The sequence below is a fragment of the Rhinolophus sinicus genome, chromosome 16 (assembly GCF_057876585.1).
Source record: "Rhinolophus sinicus isolate RSI-liver-muscle chromosome 16, RSI-T2T, whole genome shotgun sequence".
In the NCBI taxonomy this organism is placed as follows: domain Eukaryota; kingdom Metazoa; phylum Chordata; class Mammalia; order Chiroptera; family Rhinolophidae; genus Rhinolophus; species Rhinolophus sinicus.
Genome location: NC_142516.1, coordinates 115102704 through 115126997, shown reverse-complemented (window position 1 = coordinate 115126997; position 24294 = coordinate 115102704). Strand labels below are relative to the sequence as shown.

The window sequence follows — 24294 nt, the reverse complement described above, 5'->3', positions numbered from 1 at the left end:
ACACAACATACCGTTTTTTTGAAGTGCTCCAAAAAAGCTTGCCCTTTACAGCAAACTTTTTTTTTTTTTTTAAAATACTCTTTCTAGAGTACACTCTCAAATAATGATAAAAAGTACAGTATGGTAAATACATAAACCAGTAACCTAGCCGTTTAGTATCATTATCATGTATTATGTACTGTATGTAACTGTGTGTGCTCTACTGTTTTATGTGACTGGCAGAGCAGGCTTATTCACACCAGCATCACCACAAACACACGAGTAATGCATGTACTACATACAACCTTACAATGGCTACAATGTCACTAGGTGATAGGAAGTTTTCAGCTCCATTATAATTTTATGGGACCACTGTCGTATATGTGGTCCGTTGTTGACCAAAATGTCGTTATGCGGTGCATGACTATAATTAAGAAATAATTTCTGACTATTACATTGTTTTGGAAACCTGAGACTAATTAAAAAAAAAAAAAAAGAAAGAATTAAAACATCTTGGCAAGATGTAAGACAAAATCTCTAAGATTTGTGAGAAAGTAGGGAGCAATGTTAAGATCTTATCAGCTATAGAAAAGCACAGATTTTAAGGAACCTCAACAACTGCATAGAAAGAATATGAAAGACGTGTAGAAAGTCCTACACTGCATGACTTAGTCATTTGAGAGCAATTTCTCTTTGCTGATGATGAGCCCACACAATGATCCCACACAATGAGCCGGTCTCTGTCCCATGTGCGTTACCACCACTAGGGGGCGAGCTCAGTCACCGCCGCCTGGGAGTTGGCAACGTTGCAGGGCAGTGCCGGCAGGCACAGATCACTCATAGGATCTAGGATCGCATACAGCCGCTGAAAATTCATGTGAGTTTTTGACAGTTATAATACGTGTGCAAACAAAAATTTAAAGGCCAATGTCTAGGCACTTAGGAATAAACTCTAGTTTTAATGTTACTTCATTAGTCATTTCTGAAGCTCTAACCCTAATAAAAAAGACAAACAAGACATCATGCCTGTAAAAGCTGATTAAAGCAAACAAGCAAATGCTTGTTTTCTCTCTCCCCGAACACAGCTAAGAGCTGTTTACAGGCCCTGCCCAGCTACTACAGAGCAGGGCAGCTGAGATGGATTTGGTACTTTAGACATGCGTGATTATGTAACATTTATTAAGTGCTACATAGCACATAAAATATGACTGGTGTTTTATACACAGGCCATTGCATTGTGGCTGGGTATTTTGAACTTACTTCCAGGTTACCTGGAATGATACGAATGTGAACTTCTTTCCTGACATTCTGGCACAGGCACTGCTCCTCACTTGTTGGCCTAAAGACGTGCAGTGGTTCTAAAGGGCTACGTGGTCTCTGGCTGAGACAGGTATGCACCTGTATCAGTCATCAGGGCCTGCACACAGGCCTCCCGTGCAGATGTGTGCCTGTCAAACTGCCACACAGAGGCTCCCCTGCTTAATATTCCAGCTGATCTGATTACAGAACTGGTATTTTAGGTTAAACAATCACTTTACACGTTCTTACAGAGATCAGAAAATTGCTCAGTATTTACATTTCACCTACTTCAGAAGAAGAGGGTTTCAAAGGACAAACAAAATCCAACTGAACATTTTGTGATCTGTTAAGATGTCAAAGGGAGCAACCTGTCCTTTCCTTGTGAAATGAAAAGCAATACATTTTTGCATTCTTGTAAGTAATAAAACCCAGAGTAGGAAGCTTCAGTTGCTGTAACAGTCCAGATAATCTTTCTTATCAGAGTGCAACACTTTATGGCTATTGTTGTCAGCCTCGGTCAATGAGGTACTGCATTCCTGGTTTTATGTCAACATTCTTCAGTTATTCAGCATCTGTCACGGGCATTTTCACGTTCTTAACAAACACAGAAGAGCTGGCACTGAGGGGCAGCAGGAAGGTGTGCTTTATTGCTCTCCAGAAAGAAAGTCCTTTTGTGCTGGTCTTAGGTGACTAAAGACAGATGCAACTGAGATTTCCAGAGACCAGGGAAATGGCATCCAGGCACAGCTAAGACCCACCCACAGGTTTCACTTGTCCTGTCCCCAGGGAGGAAAACCCACCTTTCAGCCAGAGCTTGGCTGGGCGCGCCCCTCACTGACAGCAGCTCCTCCTCCAACCGCTGCCGGTCTGCTTCCAGGCGCTCTAATTCGTCTCGACTACGTTTTTGTGGAGTGACAAACTGAAGCTCTTTCAAAAGTTCTTCTTTTTCATGAATCAGCATCAGCTTCTCCTTCTCAATATCCAGCGCCCCAGGCCAAGCCTCACTGTCCAATTTCGACAATTCAATTTTTAAGTTGGCCATACTAAAATAAAGAGAGAAAGGAGGTGAGCACATACGTAGAACTCCCAAGAAAGGGCAAACACAAACCATGCCAGGTTTGGGGTTTAAATGCTGAAGTTCCTCAGTGAACCTCACCAGAGAAAGGTGTGATCACCTGGTAGGAGTAAGAGCAACAGCCTGTAGCCTAGTCTCTGGGCCCAACGCTATACTTAGTTGTCAACTGCTTCATTTTCCCACCTTTAACATACGAGTAAGCACATTCACCTATCTGAAAAATATGGTGAAGGTCAAAGCACACAGAAGCTTAAAAAGCAGAGAGCTTTGGGAACCCTGTGCAGGTCAGCCCTGATGTGTGACTGCCTCTGTGGGGTGACAGGAGAAATACCTGGAGGGCTTCCATTAAAAAAAACAAAAAAACTGAGGTAAATGATGCCTGAAATGGCATTATTATAGATTTTGTTCCTGTAGGAAAAGACACTGTCCCCTAGTCAAATGGTGGTCCCCAGGTAGGTTGGGCAGCAACTAGGATATTAGCCAGTCAGGGAAGGGAAAAGGAGAGGAGAGAGCAGCAGACTGGCCAATGGGTATTGAAACAGTCAATACATCCAGGCTCCACCATCCCCAAGAAAAGAGGACAGGGGCTGGCTTCCTCCACCCGCATTCTCCTGAAGCTCTGCCCTGTGAAATCTCTTCCCTATCAGGGTGTTGATTGGTGTCTACACCGCTTATTGAGCTGGCATGTAGACATCCTTGCATTCGACCTGGTTTTCCTCAGTAGACAGTCATTTGGCTGCACAGGAGCAGACTACCTGGCAGACCTCCAGTAGCGCAGGCACCACCAGAGTGACAACAGGTGCTGAAGGGAGGGGACGGGGACTAGAGGAGGAGGAAAAAGCAAAGGGAAACTTCACTGGTTTCATAATCTTGCCCGACTGTAGGTTTCACTCTGTCCAGAGCTTCACACTAAATGGTCAAGTGAACTCCCGATTCAGTAAGAATATTCTGACCACCTGAATCAAAAAACTTGCTCTGCGGCACTGTGAGGACAACCTGGATTGTTCACAAGGTAAATGGCACATGGCTATTTTGATCATAAGCACAAGATCAAGATAAACTACGAACACAAGTGATGTTGGCACGGGACACAGTAGTCCCGTAAAAAAGGTTGGATGATTACTTTGGACATTGTTACAGCACATACCAGAATATAAAAAACAGATAAAAAGGCAGAATTTCGTTTTTCCTTTTTGATGGAAGAAGTTGTAGAAGGGAAGAAAAAAGGTGAACAAAAAATATTATCAGGACAAAGATGGAAGTAGTACCACATTCTGTGCCGTAAGTTTCTTGTTTTAGTTAAAAATAAAATTGCCACCTTAAAGTGGCGCTGCATATATAACGCACTTCTGATTTTCACCCACCATCTGCATTTATGATAGATCCAACATCAGCTATTCTTCAGCTTTCACCACAAAACCATAAACAACTGTCTCAATGTACTGGAAAATTAATCATCAAAATGCTAAATAAGCATGATATTATTAGCTTCATTAAGCACATAAAACAAAGGCTGGAGGAGAAAACAGGTTTCAGAGAAACACAGCCCACCTCTTTACATATTCAGAATTGAGGAAGAAAAAGCATTTTCAACATATGTATAAACCCTTGAGATTTACCTTCTCGTCAGCATCGCTAGTAACTTTAAAATAAAACCCGGAATTAGGTAATAGAACAGCAATGCAACCAAAAGGGAAAGAACCAGCACCTTACGTTTTGACGGGATTGAGTTAACCAATCGAACTGGCAGCAACACTGTGATTAAGGAAAGAATGGCACCTATGACTTGTGTGATCAGGCATTAGGTAAATCTAGAATTTTATTTGGAAAGGTATACTAAATCTGGGGAACAACATAAGATTTGGGGGAACACCTGGGACGAGAAGTGCTGTGCAAGCTCCAGATGGAACGAACTGTTAATAGCCGATCCAAGGGAAGCTGAGTGAAGCCCCGAAGAACCCAGGGCATGAGGCCTGGTTCTCCAAGATTAATTCTGAGTTATGGCCACTCACTGTCCTTCAGAAAACCAGGCGCAAATCCTGAGCTTTGTTTACAGAAGAACCCAGGAGCTCTAACTGCTAAAGGGTTGGCATGCTCACAGCCAAAGGGCTGCAAACAACCTCCACCACAGGCTTCCATATTCCCAGGTCACAAAACCACAAAGCAATTCTCAGCCTTCAGTGAGAGCACGGTACTACCCTGGGCACTGAGAAGCAGACGATAAAGTACATGGGTTTTCCTTACCTCAAGAAATTTATAATCTACCTGGGAAAATTTATAGGCATTAAAATTAGCCAAGTAAAATGTTTCCACAGAGACCAAGTGGCTTGCTCAATCTCCCTACATGGTGACTAGTTTATGGAACAAAGTTTTGGGCTCTTTCGGTAAATCGGACAACCAAGACATATTAGTAACAGAGGATACACAGAGGCAAATACTATATTTAGGGAGAGCGAATAATTAGTTTGGCCGGATAATGCCAAAGGACTTTGGCCAATTACCTATAAATTATCGTCATCACCAATAACAATGGATATGCTTTAATAGCTATCTGACCGTCTTCCTTATGGTAGGAAACCATGACACTCTTGCAGGTTCTCAGATGAGCTTTTCATGCTCAGGGAGAAACACGATAAATTTCTCTGTCCCTTGCAGGGTGATAATGCAGTTTTCCCCCAAGCGTACTCCTAAATGATATATGAATAGCATTTTTAAACTCTTAAAAGGAAAATAATATCAGATGTAGTATTAGTATGACTCTCTCCCTCAAAATAAGTAAAGTGTCCTATATTATGAAAACAAGTTGAGCCTGCCTATTAGATAAGAATGGTGAAGTGTCTTATGCCTTACCCATTCAGAGTCACAAGGTAAGAAAAAGACAGTAGAGGGTTTACTAGATTACGAGGAAAAGGAAAAATAAGCATCTGTCTTCCTTCTCCCAGAAGTCACTGGAACAGACACCTCAGTACCTTCAAGGACTTTAGCAGGAGGTCTTCCTTTCAAAGCAAAGGAATGTGCGTACAGCTAGTTATCTTACAACTCATCAACTGCTATCAAGTCCTGTACCTGGGCCACTGTATGTTTCTATCTTTGCACTTTTAATTGTAAGTATTGTACAAGCGCAAAGCTTCTTTCTTCCAGAAGAGAAGGAGACAATTTCATTCCCACACTTCTTAGTAATTCTTGTTCTTCAGCTTTGTGGGGAGAGGAATGGAAGAGACAAGCAACAGAGAGGGGACCCTGCACCTCTTTCATTCCAAAAAAACTAAAGGCTAATCTCAGTAAGAACGTGTAGGGAGTGCCCAGCAGATGTCACTATAGGAATGAAGATTAATTCTAGGAAAGCGAACACTGTTGGAGCCCTCTGACCACTGAACTAAACAGCTGCCCCATTGTTACCTTCTTTTGGCTTCTTCATACTGTAGGCTCAGCCTGACCTTTTCAGCTAAATTTGATCTACTTCTCACTCCGATCTAGTAAAAAACAAAAGGGAAAAAGTCAATTAACTCTGCTAATGGATGAAGGTAAACTGCTTTTGTTTCTGGGAAGCACAAGTAATTGAAAAACTAAAGAAGATGGTACTGAAATTGAGAACACCATTTTAAAAAGGCACTTACTTTAAAGTCTCAGTAGGGGCAAAACATTTCTTTTTAATTCAAGCTTGTCTGTCTTTCAAAGACTTTAACATCATTTTCTCCACACATTAAATTCAAGATAAAAAAGTATCAGGTAAATGTTTCTGGTATCTCAGAGTTTATGAAGGGTGTACAGGTCAATAAAATTTATGAACTAGAACTAATTTCCTTGTCTTTATGAGCCAAAATTTCCATCATTTAGCTTTCAACTGCATAAAATAGAAACTAAATAACTTTAAAAAATAATTTTTCAAATAGGTAGGCCCTACTGTTGATCTGTGCCTGTTTTACTTTTATAGCACATAATTCAAAGAAGTAATAGAATATGAAATTAACTGGGACCTTATTGAAAATCTGCTAATGGCATGCCAAATGGGAGAACACACATCCATATCTTAATTAAGGTCCATCAAGGACAGAGCTGGGGCCAGTCCTTCCACATGGGTAACTTACATCTCCGGAGATGCTTGTTTGTGACCCGGCATCAAGGGTCTGTCTGGAGAGAGAGAAATGAGAGTTCACAGGACTGGATCTCAAGTCTGGCTCAGATCTGCCAATGCTCTGATCCAAATGAAAGCGCTCCTGCAGCTTAGCAAGACTCTGTGCAGGGAAGACAAAGTACTTCATAAATCTTAACATTTAAGAGTACAAAACTTCCCCACCAGGTAAAATTAAAGAGCTAATCTCAATGGAAAAAAACAATAACTTAATTTTTAGTAGGTACTTAGCTCTTTAAATTATTGAAAAAATAAGAGTAGAATATAATTTTGCATATACACACATGTGACTTGGGAAGTATGTGAGAACATATTAAACAGGTTATCTTAACATTCCCAAAACAGCCTGGTAACTATTCATCCTGTGAATAATAGTATCTTTATATTTAATACATGTATTTCTTATTTATTAAATTTCATTAAAAAGAAGTCTCTATTTTAATAAGAACTACTTACTTTATGTAGTAGAAATTATGAAAACATGGAATACCTATAATACAATCTCATTTTAGGTATAGCAAGACAACTTCTTACTTAGAAGACTTCTCTCATTATGCCATTTTACATCTGGACAGGACCTGAGTGATTATTTAGCTCACATTAGAGATTAGGAAACTGAGGCCCAGAAGTAACAGTACTTGCAGCGAACCAGAGCCCGTCTGTATGTGGACTGCATGGCACTACCTATAGTGACATGTTTGGTTTGGTAAACTGAATAATCAAAAATGAAAGTGCCTGCTGCCAGCACCAGGTTTAATAATACTGAGTTTACTTTAGAGGGAGGATGTGAGCAAATGAAAGCATGAAAAATTTTATATAAATTGCTACCAAAACAAAACAAACTTACAAAACACTAATAAAAATGGTGAGAAACATATTATCAACTTTAAGAAGTATCAAATTATTTCAAAATTCCCAAATTGCAAAATTACATGGGTTCAAAAATATTTACCCAATTCAACTAGCACTCTGAAAACTGATATTAAGTAGTTGAATATGGTATTTAAATGTAGAGGTCTATTAAGAATGCAAAATCATCATTGGCTCTAACATTTTCCCAAAGACACAAACTAAATCCTTACTCAGTTAGGTAAAGAGCTCAAAATATCTGAAATACAAAGAATTCTCAGTGTTTGTGATAATTATGGGATGGAGGGAGGGTAAGAGGAGGAAGAGATACACTCTTCAAAAAAACCACTTGACTATATCTGCTAAATAGAGATATTCAGAAGGTAGAATGGTTGTTTTGTTTTTTCCACACGAGGCTGGGTTATTGGGAGCTAAGATCCGTAAGCTGAGAACTATACAGGTGTACTGAGGGGATCTACTGCCACTAGCAGATCTAGGGTAACTACAGAGGATGCCAAAAAAATGTATACACATTTTAAGAAAGGAAAAACTGTATTAAAATTATGCTGATGGTAACCACTTTGAGCACCGCTTGTAATTGCAGAAGTCAAACGTGACTTGTGTTCATCTTTTGTTATCGGTATACAAATATATTGAGTATAACAATTTTAATACAGTTTTTTCCTTTCTTAAAATTTGTACACATTTATTTTTTTTGGCACCCTCTGTATATAGCTATTCCCCTGCTGGGTCAGCATTCCCTACCCACCCCTAGCTAGTACCTCAGAATCAGCGGGGATGGGAAAAGGTTTTCCAAGTTCCTTACATAAGATACCCATCCCTTCAAGGTATGTCCTCTACCTACTGAAGACAGGTGACATGCCTTTTACATATCCTGGGATCACTGGTTTAGATAACCCTACTTATCAGGGTTCCATATGGAATTTTCTGTGAGTTGCAGGGTGCACAAGCACGCTAACCTCCATATATGGGCTCCATCCAGAACCCACCACCACTGTCTCAGAGACCATCCAAAGCCTGCCTTCAAATAAGCATATCAGAGCTTTGGAACCAATCTGTTTTCTTCCAAGGCAGCCTTAGCGACTGGAACAATCTATGGGACCAAATTCTGTACGAATGGGGTGGGGATGATAAAGGGCCATCCAGACTCTGATGGTGAACTTAGGCCGCAAGGAGAGCTTCTGGGGCCCCAGAAGTAGTAGTCTGACTTAACCAAATGTTCCAGAACATACCTGCATCAGATCTTGTTTTTCTTTTTCTCCTGAACTAATAGCCTTCCGGATAGATTTCAGTTCAGTTAGAATGGCTTTAGCTTCACTAAGTTCGTAGCCACTCTGGCCTCCAGACATTTTTTTATCAATTCTGTTAAAAGAGGGGGAAGAAAAAAGGAAAAAGAAAAACAATCACAGAATGACGGAGAGCAAATTAAACAGATGGAGGGACGGGCCTGGGATTGCTCTGCTGGCTGATTGTCTTACTCCCTGACTCTCACGTAGCAGGGTCTTCCTTTCCAGCCGAGCGTTTCTCCTCCTGTCTCCTCTAATCACTTCTAGCTAAGATTCCTCCCATTCCCCAGCTTATACCCAGGGCCCTTTCTAATCCTTTTCAGACTCGGTCTTTTCGTCTTCAGTCTGTTTGGGGGATCCCACTGCTGGCAGAACTCGAGCCTCATCATATGCTGGTCTGCTCTCCACCCTGAGAAAGGTGAAGGACATGGGGAAACGATTTCACAGACGGACAGAGATGCCGATACACTGGACAACCACAGGAGCTACCGAATCATCACTAATTGTACGCGCCAGAATGTCTGTGCCAAACCAGTGCCTACAGTTTGGTAGGGCTTTGATGAACGGTCGTGATTATTACTTACACTAGTGAGCACCCTCCAATATTAGGATCATGCAGTTATTTTCTCATTTCTTTTTAAATATCTGAAAAGTATTCATTCTATTTTTGTCATAGTCTTGAGTCGGGATAAAATTGCTTGCCTTGCTAAATGAGTTCAAACCTAGGAATAAGGCAGAAGGGCAGCTGTGTTCATTTGTCAGCTACCATTGAATAAAGAGCTCTTCAATGAGCTGATTTATGACCCCTGCAGAGCTGCCTACCAAATGTCCTTACAGTTCACATGTCACCCTACGTCAGAGGATTTCACGTAACCTAATTCTTTGTGTTTGAAGGGCCCAAGCAAATTACCTAATTCTTTTTAAAGAATGGTTTAACAATTTCTTCACTATCACTCTCCTGGTTCCTCCCACCACCGATGCTACCCAGGGTTCTTTATGAACACGACTGGGCTTCACTGGAGGAAGTAGGGCTAAGCCTCTACCCCATCAGTCAACAGCTCTCCTTCTCGGACACATCCACAGAGAAAAGCCACCTATTAAATGAGCTCTGAGCTCATTTGGTTTAAAACATTTGATGATTTATATTTATTTCAATGTGAAGGCTACAATCTGAAAACACACATATGCAGACACACAAAATGCCATCTTTCTTCATTCTTCCAAACAAAGTTTACTCAAACAAGTGTAGTGTATGGATAATGTATTTCCCCAAGTGCTATTTTAGTAAACATTTTAAGCTGCTGAACAAGGCAATTAAAGTCTTAAAGAACCTAAGAAAATAAAATAAATTTCATCATAAGGTTATCTGATAATAAAGTACAACTAATGAAATCACTGAATTAAACACATATACACAGTGTTTAGGTGGGAAGGGATCCTAGAGATCTACTAGTCATACTTCCTCCAAATAAAGAGACCAAGGCCAGAAAGTTTATGCAAATTTAGCTCCTAAATTGTCTAAACACTTAGCTAATAAAGTGACAATCCTCAAAATAAGACTCAAGCTTGGGGCTCTTGTGACTATTAGAAGATTTGATTAAGACACTGGAAGTACTTTGAATATTGGTTAATTTCATTTATTTGGGAAGGGATTTACCAATGAAATCATTGGGTCTCTTAAGTATTAAATTTAGTTGAGACCAAAGGCTTATTTTGATTAAAAAAAAAATCTGTGTTTTTTGTGAAATATCAAGTAATATAGGTGTCTCAAACTGTGTCAAAGTGAATTTCTAAAGCCCAAGAAATTTCTTTGTATTTGTGTAAAACTTTCAGAATTTAACAGCAAAACAAATCTTTAATTCAGAAGTCAGCTTTATCATTTGAAAATAAAAAAGCAGGTAAGCTGTTTTCAGAAATAAACTTTAATACTGAAAAACAAAAGCAGGACTACTTCAGGACCGCTAATTTTAATTTCGGGGAGCTTTAAAGATAGATGACAATTTCTTGGGTATCCACGGCTCAACTAAATGTTGAATACGACAAGAACAAGCCCTCTCAGCTCAGCATTCACCAGGGAGCCCCTTTTGGTCTTTTTTCCCTGCTTCCGCCTCCTTTGAACCTCTCTACTTTAAATGTTGCTTTTTTCTGCTACTGCCATGCTTCTCCTTTTTCTTCTCCACTTTTCATCCTCTGTCTTTTTTCTCTTTTGACCATAACTGACAATAAAATATTAGCATTATTTGCTAATTTTTAAAACAAAGTACTGTGTTTTTGGTTCTTAATTTGGGAAATACTGTTTTACATTTTCCCCTACAATTAAAAAAAATTGGGGGGGGGGGTTGTGTGTACCCTATAATTAATTCCCCCCTATGTCTTTTTGGTCTCTTCTGAAAGAGAAGAGATTATGATTTTGTACGACATCCCTTGAAAATAAGTGCCCCCTAGGGCCAAACTTGCATAGAATCTATATATGCTTTTGGCGTTCTGGGTGTTTCATCATTTTCCCTTTCACAGTTTTGAGTGAACACTGGAGGTGGCAAAGTGGAAATATGTTTCTTCTTGGTATCCGTCTACATATAAGCTATACCCTTGCTTAGGCCAAAGTCAAATTTGGGATCACAGATTGAAATGAATAAATGTAAAGAATAAAACCACATTCAATCGTCTAGTATGAACTATTGGACCAAGTTAAATAAACGCCTGAGTTTAAGTTAGTGTGATTTCAGATTCAACAAAAATATTTCATTCTATTATGAATAAGTGAAAAGTTACAAAAGCCTGCAGTGGGACTCTATTTAAATCTTCCTGAAATAAATTTTGTCATAATCCCAAGTGAAAGTCCCTTTATAGTATCGGGACTGTGGTTTCTTGAAAAGTGTGGTCTCTGGGTTCAGTCAATTATTATTCAATGTTCTAGTAGTGTGGTGGTTAACATTTGAATGAAAACAGCTTTATTTTGTCTATAGTTAAGATCCCGGAGAGGTCTCGGATGTGAGATATCATATCTTTCTACTCTTGGTTCAAGGGATTAGAATCATTACAAGAGAATGCCTGAATTTCTACAACAAATGTCTATTGTTTTCCTGTGGAATGTTATTGACAGATTCTTAAACATGCCTTAGATTCCTATAAAAACTGCTTGCAAGCAAACTGCTTTGAAACAATACAGCACTGTTATATCAATATAACAAAAACAGCAAGTTTGGCTAACCTTTAATCCCTGGTGGTGACATGAGTTATAATTTCACGTGCCTTGAAAATGTTTAACGTATGGCTAAACATTTTGTGGGGCTCTTCAAAATTTGTTTTCTCTCTCCACTCCTGCCGCAAAGCCCTCCTTTATGTTGACAATTACTAAATAACACACTTGTGTCATTCTAGGTCTGCCCAGTTTTTAGGGGAGCTCTGCAACCAACATAAGTTCTTAGAGCATAGGTATACTTAAGAACCACCTGGGGATCTCATAAAATATACCTGGGGTAGAGACCAGAAAGGTATTTTTTTAAGCAATCCTCAGATTATTTTAATATGCAGTCAGATTTGACAACCACTAGGATGGGAGCATCTGAGAGAATCTCATGGTCAGGGTTACGAGGTGAGTAGGCAAAAATGAAATAAAACCATTGTCTGAAACTAAAGTCACATGACTGGTGTTCAAGAGTGTCATTCATCATCCAAACATACAGGACAATCAGCTTATGTTTGCCTGAATAGCGAACACACAGGATCTTTAAAAGGGGTGATGCCTTACCGCCTTGGATTGCTACTGAGGGAGGTGCGGGTAAGAACATGACACCACTATGGGAAATCCCTGTAAATACTGCAACGCGATTGGTTGCATGAAGTCCTGTACCATAGAGGGAAGTCAAAAGCAGCTGAACGCCTTTCCAGGGATAACAAACGCCTTCAACCCTCTCTTTGGTCACGTGGCTATGAAGCCATGAGCTGCCTCCTTTGCATCCGAGCCCCTGTGGGTGGGGACTGTGAGTTGGAAAGTCTCGGTGAGCCTGTCAGGGTTTAGTTAAGCTGGGCCTCATTAGCAGGGAGAACAGTGGCTTCCAGGGGCTGGGAATGGGGCAGGAGTTTCCAGTTCCTGCGACCCTCTGTCATCTACATCGTCATTTAACCTGGCGCAGGCCGAGCTATGACAAGGGCCCATCAGACGTCAGCATACAACTGGAAAGGACAGAAGGCACCTGGGAAATGAGGAACTCACTCAAGCTCCTCTGCTGACAATCCCAACGGGCTCCTGAAATCATTCTGTTTGCCTCCAGGTCCCGCCTGGGGCTGACAGAGGCAGAGGGACACCTCCAGCCTGGCCCAGGGCAGTGGGAGGAGGCTCACCCAGGGCAGACCCGGAGAAGAACACAGAGAGGTCCTTCTGTGCCTTGTCTCTCAGCTCTGAATCTCAACCTTACAGCCGCTGGCAGGTGCCCAGGACACAAAGTTAAGTTTTTCACTTTGGTTTCTTTGGATCGCCAATGATTAATAAATACTTGAGACCTTTTCAAAGTATATAGATTTTCCCAAGTTTTTTGATCGGTTGACTGCTTTTTTGTTTTTTAGTCGAGAAATTTGGACTTTTTACTTTATGTTTCTTTGAGAAATCTCTTACATAGTCCGTACCTCTATTTTCTTTGTATTAGTTAGGGGGCTTTGAATTACTCTAGTCAATTTCAGTATTTTTATACTCACTGTTGCAGTGTTTCAAAGCCTTGTTCTTTGTAGAGCAATTCTTGCTTCATTTGTGAGAGTTCCCTCTTCAGCTTTTTAACCTTTTATGAGAAATCAAGGTAAATATAAATGTTTGTAAATAATTAGCAACACTGTTTTAAAACATAATCCATTAGTAAACTATTAAACACATAAACACAACCCTTAGTTGAACATTCACTTTACTAGTCTCTCCTTGACATAAATTCTATGGAGACTAGATTAATTATGTTTAAATTACCAACAATGTACCTTATTACTAATATTTACCTTCATCATCTTATTTAGCAACATTCCTATTGTCGCCATGCTGTGACACATAACCAGTAAGGGGAGAGTCAGAACTTTAAAGCGAGGTATCTCTAACTCTAGACGCTTATACTCATCCTTGCTTCGCTGCGCTCCAGGACCACTGGCCACGCTTCTGCTTCTCACACCTGTCAGGTAGCACCTGTCTCAGCACTTCTGCATGTGCTCAAAGGCTTTCCCCTCAGATTTCCAATAGCTGACTCTGTGTCACTCAGGTCTCAGCTCACATGTTACCTTTTCAAATAGGATTCCTCTAACCACCCCGCTCATGCCATTAATCTGTTTTATTTAGTTCGTAGTATTTTTCAAGAGCTGAAATTTTCTGTGTACTTGTTTATTTTCTGTCCCCCACAGGAAAATAAGCTGCATCCACCAGCTATATCCCAAGCTTCTCGAACAGTACCAAACAGTAGGTGATCAATAAATATTTGATATCAAACTGATAAAAATATTGCATCCTATTGTCAAGTATATTCTTTGGTAATAAGAATAATAAAATCTCTTATGTCAGAAAGATAGCAAAAGCCTGGTTTAGTCATGAACTAGAGGTCTACAAATGGCTGTCAGAAACTTATTTCCATATGTTAAGTTATAGCCTTAAGTTTTAAGCACATTCTATTATATAGTATTTCAATATGCTTTTGAATTTTTATCTCCTATTTATTCTACCCCTTCCACAGATATTTACTGGCTCTCCACTACCCTGTCTCCCCAAAAATAAGACCTAGCTGGACCATCAGCTCTAAGGCGTCTTTTGGAGCAAAAATTAGTAAGAAGGCCTGGTCTTCTTTTACTATAAGACCGGTATAATATAATATAATATAATATAATATAATATAATATAATATAATATAATATAATATAATATAATATAATATAATATAATATAATATAATATATAACATGATATAATATCCGGTCTTATTTTACTATAAGACCTGGTCTTATATAATATAATATAAAAGACCAGGTCTTATATTAATTTTTGCTCCAAAAGACGTCCGGCTAGGCTTCATTTTCGGGGAAACATGGTATGTCAGGTCCCAGGTCTGAAGTATGAACAAAACAGACATGATATTTGCCCTCAATGGTCTTATAGAACAATGGGGAGCCAGATATTGAGCAAATTACCATCTAATGAAATAAATCTTGCCAATTACCATAGGTGAGATGAAGGAAAAGTTCAGGAAACTTCAAGATATAAAAGGAAGATGGGACCTAATTTAGTCTGAGGGGTTGGATAAAGCCTGTCTGAGGAAATGATGTTTAAGCTAAGAGGGTTAGTGGGGCTTCACTTGGTAGAAAGTGGTTCTCAAAAGGTACAGCTTGTGGACAAACCCTATTCTGGGGGGAGGTGGGCGGGAACTCGGCAAATCTCTGGGATTTAAAAAATGCTACCATTGCTGTATTATAGAGGTGGTACGTAGCATGAGATTGGGTTGGAAAAGAAGGCCTGATTATATGGAGTCTTGAAATCATGTTGAGGATTTCTAAGTCTTATCCTAAGGACAGTAAGAATCAAGAAGGGACTTTAAAGCATGATCTGCTTTAAGATTTTAAAAGATCTCTGTGGTGACTCTGGTGATCAGACCAGAGAGGCCAAAAGGGGCCACTGCAGATGCACTGGGGGTTGGTGAGTGAGCAGTGCTATAGCGAGCAGAGCCCTGAGGAAGAATATATGTTGGAGGGACAATCAACAGGACTTGATGATGGACTCAGTGCGGAGAGTGAGGGAGAAGACGTGTCAAAGATCACTCCCAGGATAGTTACTTGCCCGGTGGGTGCATGGAGGTGCTTTCGTGGAGAGTGGGACAAAACCTGGGGAAAGACAGGGTTTTCTTTAACATATTTTTCTGATACCCGTGAGACTTCAAAGGCAATTGGAATATGTGGACTTGATGTTCAAAAGAAATGCCTGGACTACAGATACAAAATTGAGAGTCACTGACATAAAGATGATGTTTTAAATGTGTGAGAATAAGGAGGATCACCTACAGCGCATGTGTACTGAAAAGAGAAGAGCATTCAGAAACACGCGTGCGCCATCTTCATCTCAGAAATCTACTACAGGAAGAGACAAAACACACCGTGAAGTAGTGGCAAGAGAATTGGAGGCAAAAAAGAGAGCATAATGGAATATAAGAGAAAAAAAGTCAAGAGGAATACTAGGCACGATGAGGAATAAAATGACAAGGACACGTGCTGTGTGAAACTTGTATTTGTAGACCTAAGGCACAATACTTTGGATATAGAAGATATTTAATAATCGATCTGTTGAGTTTATCTGAGTGTTTACAAGTTTGTGCCTTAAGGCACTGACATTTTATTAGGGAAATTCTAACAATTGTGCTGCAAAGCCCAATTTATAATTACAGAGAGAAGTGTAAACAATGCCACTGGAATCCCGAGGAGGAAAGGACTGGGGATGTGGGCTGACCGACCTCATGGAGGAGGAGACATCTGAACTAGATTTGGAAGGTGTTGTAATTCATGAAGAGCAATGAGCAAATTCAGTGTATCAGAAAGACATTACAGTTTTACTATGAGACTACTGCATGTCCAAAGAGCCATCAGTAATCAACAGCTCATTCCACATGTACTTCTACTTCTGACAGGACTCCCAAGAGCTTTTTACCAAAAAGACTGTAACATTTTATTTTAAAACAACAGATAACCCAAAAATGAACAGTAACTCGAACAGCTGAAGTTTATCTTTACCTTTGAAAACACAGTTGATAGGGAGACTACTTAGATCAACTAAATTAAAACAATTAGTACAGCTCATTGACATAAAATAGCATTCTACTTAAAATCATTTGGACTGTGATGACACACCAATTTAATTTTTTTCAGAATTATCATTTAAAGTCTAAAATTAGTATTCGACAATTCAGACTCTAAGTGATGTGAGTCACATTTTATTGCATGTTGAGTGACAGTGATAGAGAAAGCTAACCTATGCTTTCTTTTCTTACACATTACTTACTTTACATAGAGTTGGCTGAAAGCTACTGTTTTTATTTTGGAGGGTCTTCTTTTTCATAGTTAACAAAATAAAATGTTGCATTTTATTTTGCTAACTATGAAAAAGTTTGATTCGATTATACTGACAAGTGAAAACAAGTATTATTTCCAACCAGATATTATTTACAATTGTTTTTGGTTTTAAGACTATGGTCTTAATTAGTTCAACAACCTTTCTTCTTGGAAAACCATTTGACATCGTTAGCTACTAGAGGATCATTATTTCTACTCTTCCATTCGTAAATATAGTACACAGAAAATAAAAACAAATGTCCTTGGGTCACAGCTAAAGGATTAAACCAATGCTGACTTGCAAATTTAGCACAATGTGGACTCTGCTAGGAAGTAATAATGAGAGCTAAAATTCAGGAGTACTTTATGTATTCCAGATATTGCGCTAAATATAAATACCTATTTCTTTTAATTAAAGTTTATTGGGGTGACAATTGTTAGTAAAGGTATATAGGTTTCAGGTGTACAATTCTGTAATACATCATCTATAAATCACATTGTGCGTTCATCACCCAGAGTCAGTTCTCCTTCCATCACCATATATTTGATCCCCTTTACCCTCATCTACCTATTTTTAATCCTCACAACTCCTTTCTTAGATAGATGCAGTTTATTTCTTACTTTATAAGTGAGGAATCTAAGGCCTCAAGAGAATAAGTAAGTAATCTGCTGAAGGTCTCACTACTATTAAGCAGCAGAGAGCAGTCTAGAACACAGGATAATTTTTTAAAAACTGCAATTACAAAAGTTTTAGTTATTAATGGCATGATAATATATGTGAGATCAAAGACAAACTAGAATTGTAGTAAAATGACCTAAATAAAATCTATGGCCCTTATTTTACCTTCGAAACTTCATTATTCCAATATCCCAGCCAAACCGAAGATATGAACAGCCCACAAGCCCTAGTGCCTGTGTTGTTTTCTCTTACACACTGAACTTTCTGTAGCCATAGCCAACCATCTAATTGTACAGACCTATTTCTCTGGAATTAAATCTCAAAGCCCAGAGGACCAAATTGGAGACAAGAGAACCATGACTTTTGCACATTTCCTGCTTTCTATACTGACTGCACTAAAGCAACTGACATTTTAAATTGATTTTAAAGTTATTTCTGAAAACCAAGAAGGTGCTGTGATTAAGTGTGTTAAGTATGACTGGAAATCATAGCGCTTCTTACCTCTCTTACGATCATATTGTAATAAGGAGAGAAAGAAGATGACAATGAAGGAAAAGTAAGTTCCCGAAACCTATGGGCCTTGGAAGGATCACAAGACAGGCAGGTTTCATAAGTCTGCCCTGAAAGTGAACCTGGCAAAATTAACGCCATAACGAGTAAAATGGCATTTTACTAATGACTACCTTCCCTTTTCACCATGTTCTGTATTGTCTTGCTGGGAGCTCCTTAAGCAAGCCAACAAAGGGCAACTGTCAGCCTGCTCCTTCTGGAAAGCCTTCCCTTCACGACCGCTTCCACATCACTAAAAAGCCTCACCTTTAAGGAAATGAGAAATCAGTTCCAGATAGTCACAGGATTAATAATAATAATTTTTTTTTTTTTTTACTTTACTAAAAAATAGAGGAAAATAGAATCCCACCAGATGCTTTTAGAACCATTTGTGATGACTAATAAATGAATTCTGTCATCAGAAACAAGATGACTGAGTACAACATTGTTTTAAAAACCCAAACTTTTAACAATAGAAAGGAAAAAGAACAAAGCTATTGAGAAAAATTGTATGAAACATTTATGAAATGTACTACCTTGAGATACAATTAATAGATAGAAATATGGTAAGTTAAGGCTAGATCTCCACAAGTAATTAAAATAAACCAATAAGTTGCCACAGGACTCGGCATAGCCTAGAGTAAGGTCTCCTTTGTGAATATTCCATGTGCACTCAAAAATAATATGTATTTTGCTGTTTTTAGAAGGCATGTTCTATAAATGTTAATTTGATAAGGTTAGTTGATGTTATTGTTCACAACTTCAACACTGTGCTGATTTTGTCTGTATATTCTATCAATTACTGAGAGAGAAGTGTTGATATATCCAACTACAATTTTGAATTCATATTTCTCCTTTCAGTTTTATTGGTCTTTACTTCAGGTATTTGAAGCTCTGTTATTATGTGTACTTACCTTTAGGATTCTGCGTATGCACATCATTATGTCCCATGATTACCTGACTTAATTATTAATAGGAAATCCCTGGTAATAATATCCTTATTTTAAACTTTACTTTGATATTAATACAGGAACCACAACTTTCTTTGCATTTGTATTGTCATGGTATATATTTTTCACTCCTTTTAATTTTCAGCCTATCTGGGTCTTTATATTTAAAATAGGTCTGTTTTAGCCATCATAGAGTTGGTTCTTATTTTCACCACTCTGATAATTTCTGCCTTTTAATTGGAGCATTTAGACCATTTATACTTAGTGTAATTATTGATATAGTTGGGTTTAAATCTACTATACATTTGCTTTTTAATCGTCACATATGTTCCTTTATCCTTTCTATCTCTATTCCTGCCTCCTTTTAGATTATTATTATTATTATTATTTTTATGATTCCATTTTTATCCCCACCATTGGTAATACGTCTGTATTTTCTTAGTGGTTATTCTAGGGCAGGGATCAGCAAATGGCAGCTGTGGGTCAAATCTACCCTGTGGTCTAATTTTTTATGGCTAATGAGTTAGGACTAGTTTTCATGTTTTTGATAATTTTCCCCAAAAAAAGTAAAAAGAAAAATCTGTGACAGAGTCTGTATGTGGCCTCAGTTTTCTGTCGCTGAAGAATAAATTATCACAAAATTAGCAGCTTAAACTTATACCCATTTAATAGCTCACAACGTCTGGCTGGGTTCTCTGTTCAAGATATTACAAAACTGAAATTGAGGTGTCAGCCAGGCTGAGTTCTCTCTCATGTGGAGGCTCTAGGGGAAAATCCATTCTCAACTATATTCTTGCTGCCGGTAGAATTCATTTACTGTGGCTCTAGGTAGGAACGAGATTTAATTTCCTTGCTGGCTAACAGAAGAGGTCACTCTCAGGTCCTTTCCATGTGGATTTCTTCATCTTTACTACAGAAATGGTACACGAATGCCCCTGTGCTTCAAACCTCTGACTTCCTCCTCTACATCCAGCCAGAGAAATACTGTTTTAAAATGACCTCTCTATCTTTAAGTTAGCTGTGCCATATAAAATAACCCAATCACAGGAGTAAAAATCCATCATATTTAGCCTAGAGGTTATGTAGGGTGTGTATACTGGGGAAGGTGGGGAAGCGGGGAATCTTGGAGGATATCTTAGAATTCTGCTTACCATATCTACAAAACTTAACTATTTACCATTTGGCCCTTTATAGACAAAGTTTGGGCACTCCTGCTCTAATGTATAAAATATACAGTCTACTTGCAAATGATATTATATTCCTTTATGTATAGTGTAAGTGCCTTCTGTTTTCCCTATTCTTTGTGATATCCTATATTTTGCTTCTAAATATTTACAAACCCTGTGACATATTTTTTTATTTTTAAGTAAATAAGCAACTATATTTAAAGAGACTTTAAATTATTAAGAAATCTTCTATTCACACACTTATTTACTACCACCTACATTTTTCATTATTTTATATAGATCCAAATTTCTAGGTGGTATCCTTTTCACTCTGCTTGAAGAAATTCCCTTTAACATTTAATATATTATAGTTCTGCAAGCAACCAATTCTCACAGCATTTGTTTGTCTGAAAATAAATCTTTATTTTACCTTCAGTTAAAAAATTTTGCCGTAATTGGCAGTTACAAAATAGTCACAGGGATGTGAAGTGCAGCATAGGGGTATACCTAATAATATTGTAATAACTATGTATAGTGATAGGTGGATACTAGACTTATTGGAGGATCACTTTGTAAGTTATATAAATGTCTAATCACTATGCTATATACCTAAAACTAATATAATATTGAATGTCAGCTGTAATTGAAAAATAAAAAACAAATTTTTAATTTGTAATAAAATATACACATAATAAATTCTACCACTTAACCATTTTTAAATGTACAATAGAGTGGCATTAAGTACAACTATCATCACTAGTCATCTCCAGAACTTTTTTAACATCCCAAACTGAATCTCTATAACCATTAAATAGTAATTCCCCATTCTCCTTTCCTCCAGCCCCAGAAGCAACTATTATACTTCCTGTCTCTATATATTGTCTATTCTAGGTGCCTCACATGAGGGAAATCATACAACATTTATCCTTTTGAGCTTGGCTTATTTCACTTAGCATAATGTTTTCAAAGTGAATCCATGTTGTAGTATCTATTAGAATTTCATTCCTTTTTAAGACTGAATAATATTCAATTGTATGTATACAAGTATACCTCGGTTGTTGTGCTTTACTTTATTGTGCTTCACAGATACTGCATTTTCATCAACATCAAGACAAGACCCTCCATCAGCAAGAAGATTATAACTTGCTGAAGGTTCAGTAGATGGTTAGTATATTTTAGCAATAAAGTATTTTTTTAACTAAGGTATGTACATTGTTTTTTTAGACATAATGTTATTGCACAATTAATAGACTACAGTATAGTGTAAACATTTTTTTTAACATTTTTTTTAAACATAACTTTTATGTGTACTGGGAAACTAAAAAATTCACGTGACTCGCTTTATTACAATATTCGCTTTCTTGCATGGTCTGGAACTGAACCTGCAATATTTCCGAGGCATGCCTATATACCATATTTTGTTTATCTATTCATCCGTTGATGGATATACAGGTTGTGTAATGGTTAATTTTGTGTATCAACGTAGAGGGAGTTTTTGGATGACATTAACATTTAAACTGGTGAACTCTGAGTATGGAGCTTTACTTCCGTAATGTGGGTGGGCCTCATCCAGTCAGCTGAAGGCCTGATTAGAACAGGAAGACAGGCCTCCCCGAACAAGAGGGGATTCTCTAGGACACTGCCTTCAGACGTCATGCGCACCATTGGCTCTCCTGGGTCTCTGCCTGCCAGCTTTGGACAGAAACTGCATCATCAGCCAGCACACACTGCAGATTTGTATTTGCCAGTCTCCACAATCATGGGAGTCAAGTTTTGTAATACATTTCTTTACATATATACATACATATACCTTATTGGTTTTGTTTCTCTGGAGAACCCTGGCTAATAAAGGTCACTTCCACCTTTTGACTATTGTGAATAAAGTTACTATGGACATTGGTGTACAAGAATCTGTTTGAGTCCCTTCTTTTGGGTATACTGAGAAGTAGAATTGCTAAATCACATGGCAATTCTGTTTAACTTTTGGAGCAACTGCCATACTGTTTTGCACAGTGGTTGTACTATTTTCCATTCCCACCAGCAATGTACAAGGGTTCCAATTGCGCCACATTCTCACCCACACCTGTGTTCTGTTTGTTTTTTATTTTTTTAAATATAATAGCCACCCTAATGGGTGTGAGGTGGTATCTTATGGTTTTGATTTGCATTTCCTTAATGACTAGTGATGTTTGTCATCTTTTCATATGCTTATTGGTAATTTGCATATCTTCTTTAGAGAAATATCTATTATAGTCCCTTACTATTTCTGAAACTGGGTTGTGTGTTTTTGCCTTTAATTTTGAGAGATATTTTCACTAACTATAGCAATCTAGGTTGACATTTTTCTTTTAGTACTTTGAAGATATCAGTCCATTGTCCAGTAGCTTGCATAGTTTCTGATTAGAAGTCTGTTGTAATTATTATCCTTGTTCCACTGTATGTAATATGTCTAATTTCTATGGTTGCTTTTAAGATTTTCTCTTTATAACTGATTTTCAGCAATGTAACAATGATATACTTTGATGTAATCTTGTTTGTTCTTATCTTGCTTTGGAATACCTTCCTCTATCAATGGATTTATAGTTTTTAAATTCTTCAAATATATTTTTGTTATCTCCTTCTCCTTGCTCTTTTTTGGGGAGTTTAACACATACATTAGACCCTTTAATATTGTACCGCAGGAGTCTGATGTGCTGTTAAATTTTTCTCAGGCTTTTTTTTTTCATCTGTGTAATTCATTTTGTATAGTTTCTATTCCTGTCTTCAAATTCACTGATTTTTATTCAGCATCTGGGTTATTCTCAATCCAGTGTATTTTTCATTTTTGATATTGTATTTCTACTCTGTAAAAGTTCCACTTTGATCTTTTTTATATCTTTATTTTCTCTCTTCATGTTTAAAATTACATTCTTGAATATATATATGTACGTATATATGTGTGTATGTATATATATATATATATATATATATATATATATAATGTTTTCACAAGTTTGTCTGCTAATCAAATCATAGCTATCACGTTTTCTTTTTGTTATTTCTATTTTGTTATTAAATATGTCTCTCTTCCTCTTTGAATGTCTGATAATTTATTAACAGCTTTATTAACGTATAACTGGCATATAATAAAATGAATGCTTAAACTATATACTTTAATAAGCGCTGACATATGTATATACCCATGAAACCACCAACACAATCAAGGTAACGAACATATCCATCATTCTCCCAAAAGCTTCCTCATGTCCCTTGGTAGTCCCTTCCTTCTGCCTCTCCCCACTTCTCTCATCCCCAACATGCATGGACATTTTTGACTAGTAGTTGGCCATTGTGAATTTTACATTGTTGGTGTTGGATTTTATTGTGGTCTCTTAAAGAATGCTGGACTTTCAAGTAGCACACAGTTAATATTTTAAATCAGTTTGGTCCATTCAAGGTTTGCTTTAATTTTTATAAGGATAGGTCCAAAGCCACCTTTAGTCTTGGATTAATTTGGTCCAACTACTGAGGTCTCTACCTGATGTCCCATGTCTTATGAGGTCCCTCAATTCTGTCTGATGGAAACATGAACTATTCCCAGTCCTATGTAAGCTCTGAGAACTGTTTTTCCTACTGCTTTCTTTCCCAGGCCTTGTCGTATTTTATACCAGGCTTAATCAGTATTCAAAGGTTTGAGGAGATCTCCAGAGCTTGTTCTTGCTCTCTTTCTCACTCTCTAGCTCCCTCCTCTCCAGTATTTCCCACAAATCCTAGACACTTCCACTTCACTGAACTTTATTCTTCTGTCTCGTTAACTCAGGCACACGACTAGATTATGTGTGAGTCCTTGCTGCACTGCCGATGATGCAATCTCAGGGCTCCCCTGTTTCCCTTCCGTTGGGGATCAGTATTTTACTGGCTGTTAGCCAATGTCTGAAAACAGTTGGTTTATGGAGTTTGTCCAGTCCTTTGTCTGTTGTTATAGGACAATTCCTGTAGCAGTTAGTCCTTCCTGGGCAAAAACAGAAGCCAGTTGGATCTTTGAAAAGATATTCATGTGATTCCAACAGCCTGAATTTTAGACAGAATAGCTCCCTGTTGGACCTATTTCATTAATCTCTCCTTCTCTCTCTATAGGCACAAGATCTAATTTTGGGATTCAATTGGTTAATCTCACATCACAAAATTCTATTCCTCTGTAATAGAAGGAGCTCTCGGAGTCGGGTTCTTTGATTAAGTAGAAGCTGTAGAACTATGTCTACCACCCTTAAC

General features: G+C 38.1%; 1 protein-coding gene across 3 annotated transcripts in view; it reads right to left on the bottom strand.

Moving 5' to 3' along the window:
* WWC2 (WW and C2 domain containing 2) overlaps window positions 1-24294 on the bottom strand; it is a 170471-nt gene that overhangs the window by 48971 nt on the left and 97206 nt on the right. For all 3 annotated transcript variants that reach the window (XM_019736137.3, XM_074329862.2, XM_074329861.2), the window contains 5 exons: window positions 13337-13416; window positions 8588-8717; window positions 6442-6588; window positions 5753-5826; window positions 2079-2321 (listed from right to left, as the gene is read on the bottom strand). In XM_019736137.3, coding sequence (XP_019591696.2) covers window positions 2079-2321; window positions 5753-5826; window positions 6442-6588; window positions 8588-8717; window positions 13337-13416 — 674 coding nt within the window. The remainder of the gene's footprint in view (window positions 1-2078; window positions 2322-5752; window positions 5827-6441; window positions 6589-8587; window positions 8718-13336; window positions 13417-24294) is intronic.